We start from the raw sequence: 15,000 nt of genomic DNA, 5'->3' as shown, positions 1-15,000 counted from the left end.
TGAAAGATGCTCCCGACAAGATTAGGTCGGCCCGAAGCACCAAGAGAAGTGAGTAGGTTCTTCAACGCCCCATAATATTTGGTTTCCAACAAAGGCTATGAGACGGGACCTCCGATTTGCAGTTCTTATCCGAGAAGACTTAAAAGTCACTTTTTTTTTTCACCGTTCTAGTTTCACCTAGTTTCTCTTTAAAGACCGTAAAATAATTATTGAGGAATGCGTCTCACCTTGGTTTTGGTGTCCACTGAAGCTCCTTTCGAGAGCAACGCTTTTACAACTCCGACGTGACCTTTTCTGGCGGCAGCGTGAAGACAAACGGCACCGTCCTGAAGATAAAAATACACAAACAAATCAACTAAGAGCTTGAGGCTTAAGAACAGGCATCAAGAAAGCAATATTGTGGCCTTACAATTCGGTTACGCATCCCAGTAGAATGTCCAGTGTGACTAAAAGTTGCCTTAAAACAAACTCGAGGCTAAGTACCTTGTTTGGCATATGGAGGGGCACGCCCTTTTTCAAGAACACCAAAGCGGTGTCGGGATGTCCCGCTTGTGAAGCAATATGCATCAGGGTACTGCCATCCTACAAATTTAAAAAGCAATCTTGTCAATTAAGTTTAAAGGAAAAGTAAATTCGTTGATTACATCAACTCCGAAACTGGTATCAATGAAATCCTTCCCTCTGTCCTTAGGAGGTATAAGGGAGTTTAAGCAAGATCAACGGCAACGTCAAAATATGACTTAGCGCTACCCCGAGTATTTCTCGATTTTTCTGTACAATACGGGCGAACTATGCTGTAACTGGATGGGTGCGAACGGTTGTCGACAAAACCTAAAATTTGGTGATTTCACGTTGTTGTTTTGAGGAGAACGGCAAAGAAATGCACGGAAATTCGTGCCGCACGAGTATTTTTCCTCTTTTAACCCGGCAATAACAGGGAGCTTAATCAACGACAACGGCGACGGTGACGAGACCGTCACAAATTTGCATATTTAGTGGGAAAATACAATAGCTTTGCACGCCCTGCACGTGCGTTTTTCACTTTCGTCCATTTCTTCGCCGTAGTCAGCAAAACAACAACGTGAAATAGCCAAGTTTGAGGTTTTATGAAGAACGTTAGCACTTGGGGATAAATTTTTGTTTTCTCCCCTAAATTTAAGCGCTGTTCCTGGACTGGCACGAAGCGATTTGAAGCAATGATGGAGAATGAGAGATTTACTGTTGTAGTCTTGCGTTGTAGTCCACAACGTTTATTGCAATGTAATAGTTTTCTAGAGGAAATCCACGCAATAATTTTATAAATGAATTTTGTCCAAGAGACCATGACTTGGAGCTTACAACTTCATTGTATTTGTGGAACGGCGTTTTTACAGACCGAGTTTATTTTTAGATTGATTTTCCCGCGAAAACGGGCCATTTTCGTTTTGATTTTGCCACTCTCAGTCGCGCACGCGTGGTTGCCATAGTAACATAATCGGGTTGGACATTGTTCTAGAATCGACAACTCTTACGAGTCCCTCAACAGAAATAATTCAAAAAGAAAAAAAAGGCAATTAACCCGGTTAGTCTGTGTGGGCTTTAGTAGAAATAGTTCCTCTGCCACTAGCTAAGTTTCCCCTTTAATTAGGCAAAATCAGCGAAACAGCGCACACCTTTGTTCTCATATTCACGTTGGCTTTAAGCTTGTCCACCAAGAATTCGGCCACATTGGAGTGACCTCTCTCTGCTGCCAAGTGGAGCGGAGTACGGTCATTCTACAGAAACCAAAAAAGAAGGATCATGATATAAAAAGATAGTTAGACCTTTTTTGCATTAAATCATCTTTTTTGGATTGTGAGTTTCTTTTTTTTGTGTTAGCCTTTTTTTCAGAAATCTTTGCCTGAAGAGAGAAGCATGTCATCATTTGGAAATTCACACACCCTAAAGCCTAAACGGCATGTAGAGTTTTCATATATTTCATGTCAGTACCTATAATCATCGCCCATTTGCAGCTTCATAGTTTTGTTGTTATATCAAAGTTCTATTACAGTTTGTTATATTCTCACTTGTAAATACGTAAGTCCTTAATTTATTTATTTACTTGTATGTTTATTTAGACATTAAAATATACAGTTCATATACACTGTGTCCAAATAATTTACAACTCACTGCGTCAGCGATATTAGCATCAACTCGTGCCGTTTGAAGAAACTTTATCATAGTCTCGTCTCCTTCGTAGGCGGCAATATGGAGGGCCGTTTGTCCTTCGGCCTATAACAACAAAAAATGCATTGTGATTGAGTTATAGTATTTCCTTTGGTAATTTGTACTCAGCTGAAACAAGAACATTCGTAATTACGTTTTGCACATCGACCGGGCAGCCACACTCTACGAGGAGTTTTGCGATGTCAACATCCCTCTTTCTTACAGCCGCGTGTAATACAGTATCTTCACTGGGCTGTATCAAAAAGAAAAAAAAAGACATTGGTGTTAACGTTGTTGGCGATATCTCTGCATTGCTGCAACAAAAAGTCCTATAGTAATTAAATAATTTGCTGACGTATTCAACACATTCTTCTTGAAGGAATGGGTGTACGGTTTTGCGTTGCAATAAAAGTAGGGACTTAAAGCAACGAAGACGGTAACGGAAACGACAACACCACAAAGGGGAAACATTATCGGTTACAAAACGACAAATAATTGTGCTGCCCGTGCGGCACTGCGCTCGATTTCTAGCATTTATTGCATTTATAAAATGCAATATCAGTTTTGTGGGATATCAGTACTCTTGCTGGATAGCCAAGAGGTAACAAGGTTGTATTTATTTATTTATTTACTTATTTAGTTAGTTAGTTAGTTAGTTAGTTAGTTAGCCCTTTCTCTGACAAGACTCGTGAAAAACGTCGGGCATTTCACGACGTTCAGACGAGGACACCAAAGGAATATCTCAAAATGTTAAGCGCAGAACTGGCAGAGCACACGTTTTCTTCTCTCATTAAACCTCTTTTCTCGTCTCGTTCTCGATGGCGTTGAAGAACTCTACAATGATATGACACTCACCACGATATTGATCTTGACTTGTTGCTCGGCTTGGGTGCTCAACAGTTCTTTCACAACGTGTTGATTGCCAACCATGATCGCCAGAAACAGTGGCGTAGAACCATTCTGCAACAGAAATAACACAATTCAAAGGTCGGGTCAGTTATACGGGACAGTCGTTTGCCTCCATGTTTGCAAACATAAGAAAACCAGCCCAGTGGCTAGGACCGTTCAGTTGCCTTGAGATCAGGGGATCCCGGGTCCAACACACGTTTTGAACACTGGTTGAATTTGTTCCTGGTAGACCCTAGTTTGCCTCCAGCCAGTTGGGATTCTTATAACAGTTGTTGTTGAATGTTCTGTTCTGTCGTGATTGTGTTTCATTGGCCTTGAAAAGCCCCTATGAGGAGTGGTCAATGGGCCATTTCCGAGTTCATGTCTGCCTCTTCTTCAAAGCGAGTCTAAGTGCGAAGTTTTTGTAATGGTAACTAGTTCTACTTTACATATGAATGAAAACTAATTTTCACAACAAAAACTTCGCACTTAGACTCGCTTTGAAGAGGAGGCAGACATGAACTCGGAAATGGCCTATTAAGTATATATGTGTATGTATGTATATATGTATGTATGATAGGTCTTTTCGTAATTTTTTCGTCTTGTTCACTTCGTACAATATGGGCGGCATATCCAATTACTTGAATAGTACGAAACGCCCTACTCTTCTCGAATAGTGTGTGGGTTCTTTAACGTCCCACAGAAATTAAACCCGAGGGTTATGAAACGGGACCTCCGGCTTATAGTCCTTATCCGAGAAGACTTGAAAGTCTAGCCATTCGCAGGTGTCGTTACAAAGACATCACTTTCTCGTCAGTTATTTAAAGACCCTGAGTGTTGGTCCGGTCGGAGTTGAGCGTGACAGCCCGGTGCTCAACCAACTGAGCCACCGGTGCGCAGTGTCTCGCGGAGCTCGCCGCCGATGGTCAAACTCTCTAATACGATCTCTAACATTGGATAGGTACTGTGGGATAATAGACCTTACTGGATCATTGGATAATGCAATTCGAGAGTTTTGATTGGCTAAGCCATCATGGGTTATGAGCCATTATACCATGATCTACAAACACGGCAAGCACATGCGTGATTTTTTGGACCTTTTTATTTTTATTGTAGTCTTGGTTTCTATATTTTGGGGGCGTTTTTAATAAAACAATTATTCCACTCTCACCTGTAGGATATGAGATGATTATAGCCAACTCGGCGCTACGCGCCTCGTTGGCTATCTATCATCTCATATCTAACGCGCGCTCATGGAATAATTGTTAATTATTCATAAATGGAGGTCAATTTTATAATTCTTTTGTCCAAGTGCAAATTAGTCTACCAAGCCTCGATACCATACAGTGAATTGAAAAGAAATCTTGCTCTAAAATGAGGCTTGGTAGGCTAATTTGCACTTGCACAAAAGAACTTTAAATCTGACCGCCATTTATGAATGAGGTCTATAGATAGATTCCGTATCACGTTTACGCGAAACGAAAACGGAAAAAGTAACCACGTGACCTTGACTTTCCCGCCATTTTTCGCGTTTGCCAGTTGCCGTTTGTCGTTTCTACGCGAAAGGAGCCATTTTCGCGTTTGTTATAAATGTGGGATTTTCTTCTCGTTTTCCTTTACAAATTAAGTTGTTTGTGGAAAACTGAGGACACCAAACCATTTTCCAGTAAGTCAAACAAGGAAAAATTACGTTTCATGGTTGTAGATTGTTCATAACTGACTCCTTGTCGCAATTTCCTTCACGAACTCTCTGTTGACTCACTACACAGCTTCATCGGAACTCGCAAAATTTGACCGATAAGGATTTTCATTTTAACAGCATCTTATTTTCACAAACAATGTTAAAGCTAAAGTTGAAACGTTTCACGTGAATGTGATGTTAAATCTCTCTAATCACTCGAGTTTAGTAACATCTATCCAATATTTCCATTTAGGCACTGATACATTCTGTATACAGGGAAACGCTTTTTTCCTTTGAAATAAACTACCTATTTTGCGAACTGGGAAATCTCTTCCAACAGGTAAAAACACAACTAAATTGGTAAACAAGATTAAAAGCCGTTTTTTAAAGAGCAGAAATTATTATTTAATAGTCACCTTATCAGTTGCGAGTTTAGGATCTTTCCCAGAAACCTTCAGTAGTGTTCTGACAATTTCCAATGCACCCGAGGGGCGGCTGCAGGCCATGTGCAGGGCAAGCTGCTCGTCGGGCTGATACAAGAACGGAACAATATATTATGGAGTGGAACGAGAAAAGAATCACTTCGAAAAAGTCACGGTAAAAGTAACAATTGGAAAGAACCTCCAGCTATGTAGAGAGGCGTCTTTCAGAGAGAAAAATAACGCGCTATGATACTTACCCCTCCGGTAAGTGTGCCGTCCGCCTTTTTGGAGAGAAGAAGTTTGACAATCCCTTCGGAACCCGAGACAGCGGCATAATGAAGAGCGGATCGTCCCTCCTAAAAAAGGTAACATTCAAGACATAAGATAACCAATGATGGGAGGGGGGCATATGATACAGTGTTGATGTAGATGTTGGACCTGTTGTTTGAACTTTTAGAACTTTCACTCAGTAGGCTATAACGCAAAAACAAAATGAAGTATACCTTTCAAAATTAAAGTCTGCCTTTTTTGGACAATGGAGAAAACAGCGCGCGAAATAACCACTTTAATTTTCAAATCTTGACACGGCTTAAATTTAAGTAAAATTTGACTATGGCGGCTCGTGTTTTGTTCCTAATAGAATAATCCATTACTAAGGTTACGCCGTTTTGTGCTTTCCTTCAAACTATTAATCAGCGCATGCGCATATGTTCTAGTGCTTCGAACCGTGCGATATCAGTGACGAAATTTACTTGACTTTTATAAAGAATTGCCACCTCTAGGCCTTACCTTGGCAAAGATCCTGTAGACGTTTAACATGAAAAAAAGGTTTGATAGAATCCGACTTGGTCGCATAAACGAGAAAATACAAGGCTATTCGTTTGAAAATTACCTAGTCCTAATTAACAGAAAAAGAAAAAAGCTTTTGGCAAACATTTCCGTTTATATTTTATTCATTGGATGGCGGCTTCATTTTTGTTTTTAATCGGAAAGCAATGTTGAGTAGATTTTTAATATATTTGCGTTCAAAGGTAAGTCTTTGTTGGCAAAAAAAATCGCTAATTTATCTAAAAAATAAAGGTATGCTTTTTTGACAAGAAAAATTAACACAGTGGCACAAACTTGTATATTTTTAACAATGCTCGCTCAAAGGCTAGTTTAAAAAACTGAAGCCATAAAATTGATAACTCTAATTGTTAAAAATACAAAAACGAATTTATATCAAAATTGCGCAAAACAATGTAATTCAAGGGAGGAATTTAAAATGGACATTAAACTGAGTTTCAAAACTGCACCTAGACATATTTTTTTTTTACCTTTCAAATATAGCAAAAACTAAAAAAATCCATATTCGTTTTAATTCGAAACAAATTTATATGAATTGGAAATTGTGTAAACAAGACGTTCCGGGATATTAAGCTAAACAGCGTCGGCAAGTGGTCTCAACAGCCTACAAACAAAACTCGTATACTTAAGAAAAGATAAAAAAAAACATTTCAAAGAATCTTTGATGTCAAACTCAACAACTGGATATATTTAGCAAGTATCCTTGTGTGCAAAGTGAAAAAGTGATGCGCTGCAAAAAGATATTTTTGTCTCGGATAAAGATTTCACCGGATAAGATGAAGTGATGAAAGTGAACTGAAGGTTATCGCAAACTCGATTGGCTTTAACGAGCAGCATATAAAATACTTAGGACAACGCACGGAATTAAGCGAACTGTGGCTTTTTCGAAAAGATGAGCACTTCACATTCAGGAAAAACACCTGTTTCCACGAACAACAGTGTCAAACTATAGGAGAGTTTCTTTTGTTTCTTACGACGAAACCACTTTTAATTCTGTTCCTGCTGATAAGTCCGAGAACAAAAGAACCCTGGGCGTAAGAAAATTTGGTTTTCCTGCAACGACCGGAAAATAAATACTAGAAATATAAACGTTGGACGAGGTTATACTGCGAAAAAGAAATTACACTGCATTCAGTAATATGAAAAATTAATGCGGTGCCAACTCTTGAACCATGAAGTTGACCATTTAAGAACCAAGAAGGTTCGTAAAAACTTGGAAATTATTCAACGAAAGATGCTACGACTGCAGAGCCGTAGCCAGTGTGGGGCAAACCGAGGCACTTGCGTCAGTCATTTTTTCGTGATTCTTTAAAATAAAGCGCGATTCCAGTGTTAGTTTTAAAATGCACTCATCATAAACACCTAAAATACCTACGAAGATGGATATTGCCTCATGCCGTCATAATTTTTTTTCTGGCTACGGTCCTGACGAGTGTTTTCAGTTTGATTGTAGAAGTCTTTTAGCACCAAAAAGCGTAGGTTTAGGAATAAGTTCTCAGCTGTGTTGATGTAACAATTTCAATTTTTGGCGTTTCAGTCTACAAGGACAGATCTTCAAACAAAGAAAGCGAGCAAACAAGAAGAAGCACAATTATTATTTATGAAATTCGAAGCAGGGAAAAATCTGGGTTGTTCAGTTCCTATTAAGAAGAAATTGGTTGGCTTTAGCTATACAAATCTGGTTACAATTGATAAAAACATAAATTCATGCAAATTCCGCGAAAACTACTGGAATTCTAAGCGAAAACGTCAAAAAAATAAATGTATTTTCGGCCGCTTATGGCGTTAATTTGCAAGTATATCTTAGAGAAACAACTTTCGAGGGTTAACAGCTCTTAAAAATACACATTATGCTGCGATGTAGCCGGACGGGTCTTGAACTTCCAAATAGGAAAAGCAAATTTGATGAAAAAACGGACCTTGGATTTTCGGTTACTTAGGTGAGTATGGCTTAACAACGTCAGCGCAAATGACATGGCCGTGCTGACAAATGTTGTGTAATTAAAGATTGGACAGCACATTGCGAAAAGCCAAGTTAAAAAGCAAGATGGTGCGACGAGATACTTGCCTTGTCACGGTCTGTAGTTACAGCTCCCAGTTCAAGTAGTTTTTCCACGATATTGTGCTTGTTGTCTCGGGCTGCAAGCATCAAGGGTGTCAGTCCGTTGTCCTGTAACGCAAAAAATGGATAAATTGTGGAATAAGAATAGTTTAATTTTAAAAAGCCTGGAAAATAATCTTACAATAACCGTTTCTGCTGCGCTACGAAAGCCAAGAGAAGAAGCAACAAGGCGCATCTCCGGTTCAGAACAGGCCATCTTGTAGTACGGGAAGAAAGGCAATGATTTAATGGTAGACAGTAATGAGATTTTTTGCTAAACAATCAAAAAGTCAGCACAGTTGGCAGTTCTATTCACAATGCCAATCCATACACATGATTTTGGTTCTATTCAGAAAACAGTTGGGGTCTCAGCCAGTTAAGAAATACAAAGAAATTTCTTCTGATTTTTGATAAGACCTGGTGGCCAATTTTTTTCGAAAAATGATTTTAGTGCCTGTGGTCTTGATTTTTCCTTTTCGAAGGCTTCATGCATTATTTGAAAGCACATCACCTACAAATGACGAACTATTAAGAGACCAGCTGCATTCTTGGTTCGACAGTGTCGAACCAAGAATTCTATCAAAGAGTATTTTTCCGAATCAATGAAAATTATATCAATTAAAAATCAACCTTACTAGCTGATAAAAACGTCATTAACTGCAATAAAACTCCATTTCGGGTCAAAAGAGTCAAAGAGCTCTTAAAAAGGCTTGTTTTATAAATTGTAATAAAAAAAACTGATGGCAGGCAAATTATAACTTGCTGGAAAAGGGAAGTCAAAAACACTGTAGGTTGCACGATAAAAAGAGAAAATATTAGGCATGAGCTAGAACAACTTTCGGCCACTGCGAGTTAGCACGGATACCTCAGAGAAAAAAATGATAGTCCATTTTCGAAATATCAATATTCAATTTGATAGTGAGGCTGAAAGGACAAAAACAATAAAAACAAGTTGGAATGAATGTATCGACACATCATCTACTTTCCTTTGTCTTCGTCTTCTATACCTCTCTTTCAAGCTGAATTTTAATATATCGAAAGTGGCCTATTTAATAATAGCAATAACAACAACGATAAGACAACAACAACAATAATAATAATAATAACTGATAAGAAGAAGAAGAAGAAGACGAATAGTGCTGAAATTACAAAAATACTTTAAATCGCTTCACACGATCTTACAAAGCGTGATTTTTAATGACTAAACATCGAAATTATCTTTCGAAACTTGTATGATTATATCCTCGTTTAAAACATCAAAGAGATAAAAAGCAGAAAGAGGGCTTCGCTGTGCCTGTTTTCACGGTACAAGGGCTTAAACTTTCAATTTCAATAAAAAGAGTCTTTCGTCACTACGCGATCGCGTAACAGTAAATTAACCTTGGGCGCGTTTTTATTTTAAAAGCAAGAGGCCATCATGACATTATTGATAATACTTCCACATTACTTCGATCTCTGCCAGTGAAATATCCATATTGTTTCGTCCAAGGCTGTTCAGATGTTGATCTACTGCGGACCAATCTCCTTTCGCAGACAACTCTAAAATCCGGTTTAAAATTTCCCATCTTAAGACAGAAGGATGTGTCTTGGTATCATATAACAGCTTCGATCCTCTGCGGGCTTGTGAAGGAATTACCGGCGCCTCTGGCCCCGGACTAGGAGGCCGCAAAGATGGCCTTCGGCTTGTTGTGCTAGCATCCGGTCCGCCATTCGGCATTGTACCAGAAGGTGTGCGGCAAAAGACACAACCTCACCGAACGCGAGGAGGAAGTTTTAAACAACCTTCGAGTTGAAATTTTGCCTCTAGGAACTGAAGATCTTAGTCCTCTTGATCAGAATTTTCTTATTTAAACGGCGACTCCTCGGAGCATGCCATTATTTCACACAAACCCATACAGTTACGCCTTTTTTGATCGGATAGATGATTAACTCTAAAAGCACATACACAAACGCAACAATCTAATGCGCATGTGTCTCAGTATCGCCATCGATCCTTCAAGTAAAGCCTCACGGCTTAAATCTTTGCCGGTCAAACTCAACACATTACAAAATACGAGCAGATCACTCAGAGGGAAAAAAAATATCAATGCTCCAATTATAATCAATAAAAAATGGATGTAAATACAGCTATACTTCCAAAAAGTATTTTTGTAGTAATTATTTTGCAGGAAGTCATTCGCGGTTAGAACTAAATACAATTAAACGGTGTGTTTGTTTGCCCTCGTTGGGCATTTCCGATTGTATTTGCATAAAAAAGGATACCACGGTCTAAACGACATTTCAGATCATTTTGAATGTGACACGGTTTTACCTCCAATAAGATGTTTGATGAGGCTGTCCGCTTTCATTGTCTTCGAGTTTCCTCGAAACAGGTGCGCACATTTCAGACGTGACACAAATGAGGCGTTAATAGTCGCTTATGATTAATTCATGAACTTTAAGGAAAATTCACCTCATTTTTTAAATAAAGCCCTCGTATATACTTAAAGGGGCATCTTGAATCCTTTGATTTGCTCTAATTTCCACACTTAAAAGGCATTTTAAGTCGCTGCGAAAAGAGTCTCTTCAGCGAAGACATACAAACTCCGACACGTTTGTTCAGTTCTGTAGATGGTAAACTTTTCCGCTTCGGGCCCCAATTAACCCTAAAACGGCGTTCACTGTTAAGGTTTTCTAAGAGAAGACTAGAAATTGAAAACAACGTAGGGTTAAGTGGTTACCCCCGAATACTACACAGTGCGTCAAAAAATGGCAGCAAATGGGAAGGCGTCTTGCTTCAGTAATTAGGGAGCTTACGAAATGACGACGCCAACGGCAACGACGAAGCTACAAAACAATAGGTTTAGTGAGCAAAAACAATGGCTCTGCACGCTCTGCACGTGCGTTTTACATTTGGGTACATTTCTTTGCCGTCATCTCCTAAATGACGACGTGAAATGACCAAATTCAAGGTTCTGTGGAGGACGTTAGCACATGACGATGAATTTTCAGTTCTCTCTCTACGCTTCCAACCCACTCATACCAGTTTTATTCCTCACCAGTTACTACACATTTTTAACGCGAAACGACATGAAATAGTTTCGCAGTGATATAAATAACGCGAACTCGTATTTTTAAATGAAGTCGTCTCGTTTCGTAAGCTCCCAATTGTTGTTGTAACACGTGAATGCTCTCCCGTGAATTGAGCCTTTTCAAATTTTCAAATTTTTTTTTCATACGACAGTGTATGATAAACGCTTTCTCTGTTATTGAGCCGAAAACGCCCTTTTTAACTTTCTCTGGAGGACTGACTTAAGTACATACAGTGAAGATGAAAGGACAGATCGAGAAGCATCGAATCATTGATCGGAATGTTTACAGCTAATGACAAAAGACATCGAGAAGCATCGAATCATTGATCAGATTTTTCACAGCCAATGACATCACAGGTTGACGGAAAGACGACAAATAACACCACGCGTCTGCTCACGAATCATGTCGACAACTGGAACACGGAATCTCGAAGCGAATGATCATTGCGGTTATGGAGGTAGTTTAAGCAGCTCCAAAGAAAGACGAATAATGAGAATGAACTGAGCTAGAAGTCATGACTGTGTGTTTCCGCGGTACGATTGCGCTGCGCTCTGGGACTGAGATACATGTACCAAGCAATAGAGGAGAAGCATGGTCAATTGCGAATTCGTTTTTTACCCCGTAAAAAGTGTAATGGAGTGAATACATTAAAGACATACATTGGAAATGTGAAAGAGAAACAAATCTATAAGTGATCTAAAATCCTCGCACATTGTGAGCCAGTGTAACTCGAGCAGTTACGAAAAAGCCTGGGAAAATCAGGATTGAACGAGACTGGCAAACAAATGACCGTGGGGTCGTTGCTGCACAGTTCTCTACCACTGAGCTATCAATAATAATAATAATAATAATAATAATAATAATAATAATTATTATTATTATTATTATTATTATTATTATAAATAATCATAAACGCATTACAATTAGATTTCAAATTGAAATTTAAAACTACCAATGCATCTTAAAAATTAAGACCTAAAATCCTATAACAGATTTGTGAATTGAACTTGGAAGTTCAACTGCGAGTTCCTTTTATTCCTATGAGTTAAGAGTGTAATACAGAATATTTGAAAGTCACATATTCGAGCAGGTTGGCGAAACCGCTGGATCAATATCATCGACAAGAATCCTTCAAATTTTTTTTTTGCGGTTGGAGCAACAACACTACTTTTCAAATTTATTCGGCATGTTCTGGGATAGACTTCAGTTGAGCGTGGAACCAACTTCAAGAAGCACAACTGACGTACGTCGAAATTAAGAAATGCTGAATGGTGAACAAATAAAGCTAATACAAGATCTATTGTTTGTGTCATGAAATGTAATAGGCTCAACAGAACCGAAGCAAAACCGAAGCAAGAGATAAAACCTCTCGGAGCAGAGAAGAGAACCTGCAAACCCAATCCACATACGACGCCGAATCTGGGAATTGAACCCGAGCCGCACTTGTGGGAATCGAGTGCCTCACAGCGCCCTGTTAAACAACCCACACACTTTTCGTGACGAGTAGAGCATGGAGGTAACGGAGAGGTGGCTAGAATGGTTGGCTTGGATGAAATTGCTGGAACGGGTTCTGCATGCGCAAAGAAAACCACAAAGACCAAACAATGCCAGAATCTGAGTGCTGGAGCTTTTACTGAGAGGGACCTAGAAGCCATGGCAACGATGTTGTAACGTGCTGGAAGCAACGCCTCTTGGGCCTGTACTGGCTGGAACACTAACTCAAAAGTCTTACATTCATTTATTTTAGTAGGAATAAATAACATTTGCTGAATGTTGACGACTTCTGAGGAGGGTTGAAATTTACTATTATCTTTCTAGAACGGGCTCATCAGCGAGAAAAGTCCTTTAAAACCCCCTAAAAGAGACCTGAAAGAAGTAAATTAAAGAACCAAAAAGAAACTCGACTTCTTCAGAATAAGCGAAGTTCTCGTATCTTTTCCAAGCAGTCCTCCCCGCCCCATTCAGCCTCCTTTTTAGGCTCGGTTCATTCCTTCCCTCCGTTGAACCGAGCCTAAAAACGGCTGCGAAGATGGCTACGCCCCATTTGGCAGCAGTCTGCCAAAGTAAGTTCTGTTTATGAGAATAAAGATCATTAAATGCCAATAAGATCTTTCTATTCTCGGACAAGCCGGTCTCTTAACATCCACATACAACACAGCAACAAATATCTAATCGGTTAGGGTTAGGGTTAGTATTCACATTTCCTTTAATTAAATCTCTAATTATATAGCTGGCAGTCAAACCGCAATTGTTAGCAAAGCTATTATTCTTTAATTCTTTAAAACTTTCCAATTAAAGATTAATTTAGATAGTTTCAGATAGGGTTTTCCTTAAATTTTGAATTACAGTTTGTCTAAGCCAATCAAATTCCAGAAGATACAGTAAGTAATAGAAATTAGCCAATCAGCATAAAGCATAGCGTCAGCGCTGTTGTCTTTTTTTGTAGTAGTTGACAACGGCGGAGTTTAGCCACAGAGATTTGCCAAATTTTTCCATTTCTCAGGACTTTTTCAGCGATATCAATGATCGCAAATGAGAGATTTCTTACGTTGCCAGAATAAGAGCTTGTCAACCTGAGAGGCAAAAACTAAAACTAAAACACCTCGAAGAGTACAAAAACTTGGCTGAATGTTTTCAGAGTGGAAGGTGCAGCGTAACGAAGCAAGAATTTCAAAGTTGGAAGATATTTCTCGTCATGATCAAGATGAAGTTCTTTGCCGTTTTTTCGCTGAAATTAGAAAAAAGGCCGGTCACGAATACGAACCAGAAAGTTTGGCTGTCATACAGTGCTCGTTGGACCGTCATTTAAAAAACTGTGGCAGAAACTACAGTCTTTTGCGAGATCGTGAATTTGCAAATTCAAGGCAACATCTTGAGGCGAGCGCAGGGTTACGGGAAGCGAAAAAAATTCCTCTCGTGCTTTAAGCGAAGCCGGCGAAGAATTCCTCTGGAGTTCAGCTGGACTGAGCAAAGACCCAATTACAACTGACTAGCTATATAGCAGGACTACGTGCTTGTCCAATTTGGAAATAACTGGATTAAAAAAATTCCTCGGACTTCCAAATCGTTGTCCTCAGAATTTTTCTCATCCAGTTATTTCCAAATTGGATAGCATATAGTCCTATTACATATACTAATTATATAGCTGCATCAAAATTCAATATTGCCAACAGATCTATTTTTTATTAATTTTTGCCAACTGTCCAAATTTAAAATAAATTGGATAGTTTTTGCTGGAACGTTTCCTTCTGCTTTGAACAAACCGTCCAATTTGAGGAAAATCTGGATACTCTCCATCAACCAATCAAATGTCAAGATAAATAAATTAACCGAATATTGGCCAATCAGGTTGCAGCTATTATCACTGCTTTCAAACGTCAGCAAGCGATCATCGCTCGCAGGGTTTTCTTTTGTGTTGAGAATGGCCGAATTTCCCGACTTTTCTCTCCACCTTTTTGACGATTCAGAGTTTCAAATGGAGTCTTCAGCTACGTTTCCAGAGGTAGATGCTACTGATTTACTCGAGATGAGGGCAAATAATCAGAACAAGAATACTCAATGTTTGACCTGTGGCGTGCTGAGCGAAGCGAAGTGAGAAAGCTTAAGGAGATTCCCGAACACGAGCTTGACGACGTCCTTTGGATGCTATATAATTAATAGGTAACAGGACTACATGCTCGTCCAATTTGGAAATAATTGGATTCAAAAAATTCCTCGGACTGCCAAATTGTACTCGGCCTACGGCCTCGTCCAACTTTGGCTGTCCTCAGAATTTTCAAATCCAATTATTTCCAAATTGGACAACA

At 39.1% G+C, this 15,000-nt stretch overlaps 1 protein-coding gene across 5 annotated transcripts in view; it reads right to left on the bottom strand.

Moving 5' to 3' along the window:
• LOC137975935 (serine/threonine-protein phosphatase 6 regulatory ankyrin repeat subunit B-like) overlaps positions 1 to 15,000 on the bottom strand; it is a 56,093-nt gene that overhangs the window by 19,797 nt on the left and 21,296 nt on the right. For 3 of the 5 annotated variants that reach the window (XM_068823145.1, XM_068823147.1, XM_068823148.1), the window contains 9 exons: positions 8,090 to 8,191; positions 5,433 to 5,531; positions 5,170 to 5,283; positions 3,040 to 3,144; positions 2,339 to 2,437; positions 2,149 to 2,250; positions 1,653 to 1,754; positions 484 to 582; positions 228 to 326 (listed from right to left, as the gene is read on the bottom strand). In XM_068823145.1, the coding sequence (XP_068679246.1) occupies positions 228 to 326; positions 484 to 582; positions 1,653 to 1,754; positions 2,149 to 2,250; positions 2,339 to 2,437; positions 3,040 to 3,144; positions 5,170 to 5,283; positions 5,433 to 5,531; positions 8,090 to 8,191 (921 nt within the window). Of the gene's footprint in view, positions 1 to 227; positions 327 to 483; positions 583 to 1,652; positions 1,755 to 2,148; positions 2,251 to 2,338; positions 2,438 to 3,039; positions 3,145 to 5,169; positions 5,284 to 5,432; positions 5,532 to 8,089; positions 8,192 to 8,264; positions 8,383 to 9,569; positions 10,084 to 15,000 lie in introns of those variants that run through there. The other 2 variants (XM_068823144.1, XM_068823149.1) reach the window with 2 other exon arrangements.

This window comes from Montipora foliosa, chromosome 11, assembly GCF_036669935.1.
Source record: "Montipora foliosa isolate CH-2021 chromosome 11, ASM3666993v2, whole genome shotgun sequence".
Classification (NCBI taxonomy): domain Eukaryota; kingdom Metazoa; phylum Cnidaria; class Anthozoa; order Scleractinia; family Acroporidae; genus Montipora; species Montipora foliosa.
This window is presented reverse-complemented; position numbering and strand designations above follow the sequence as displayed.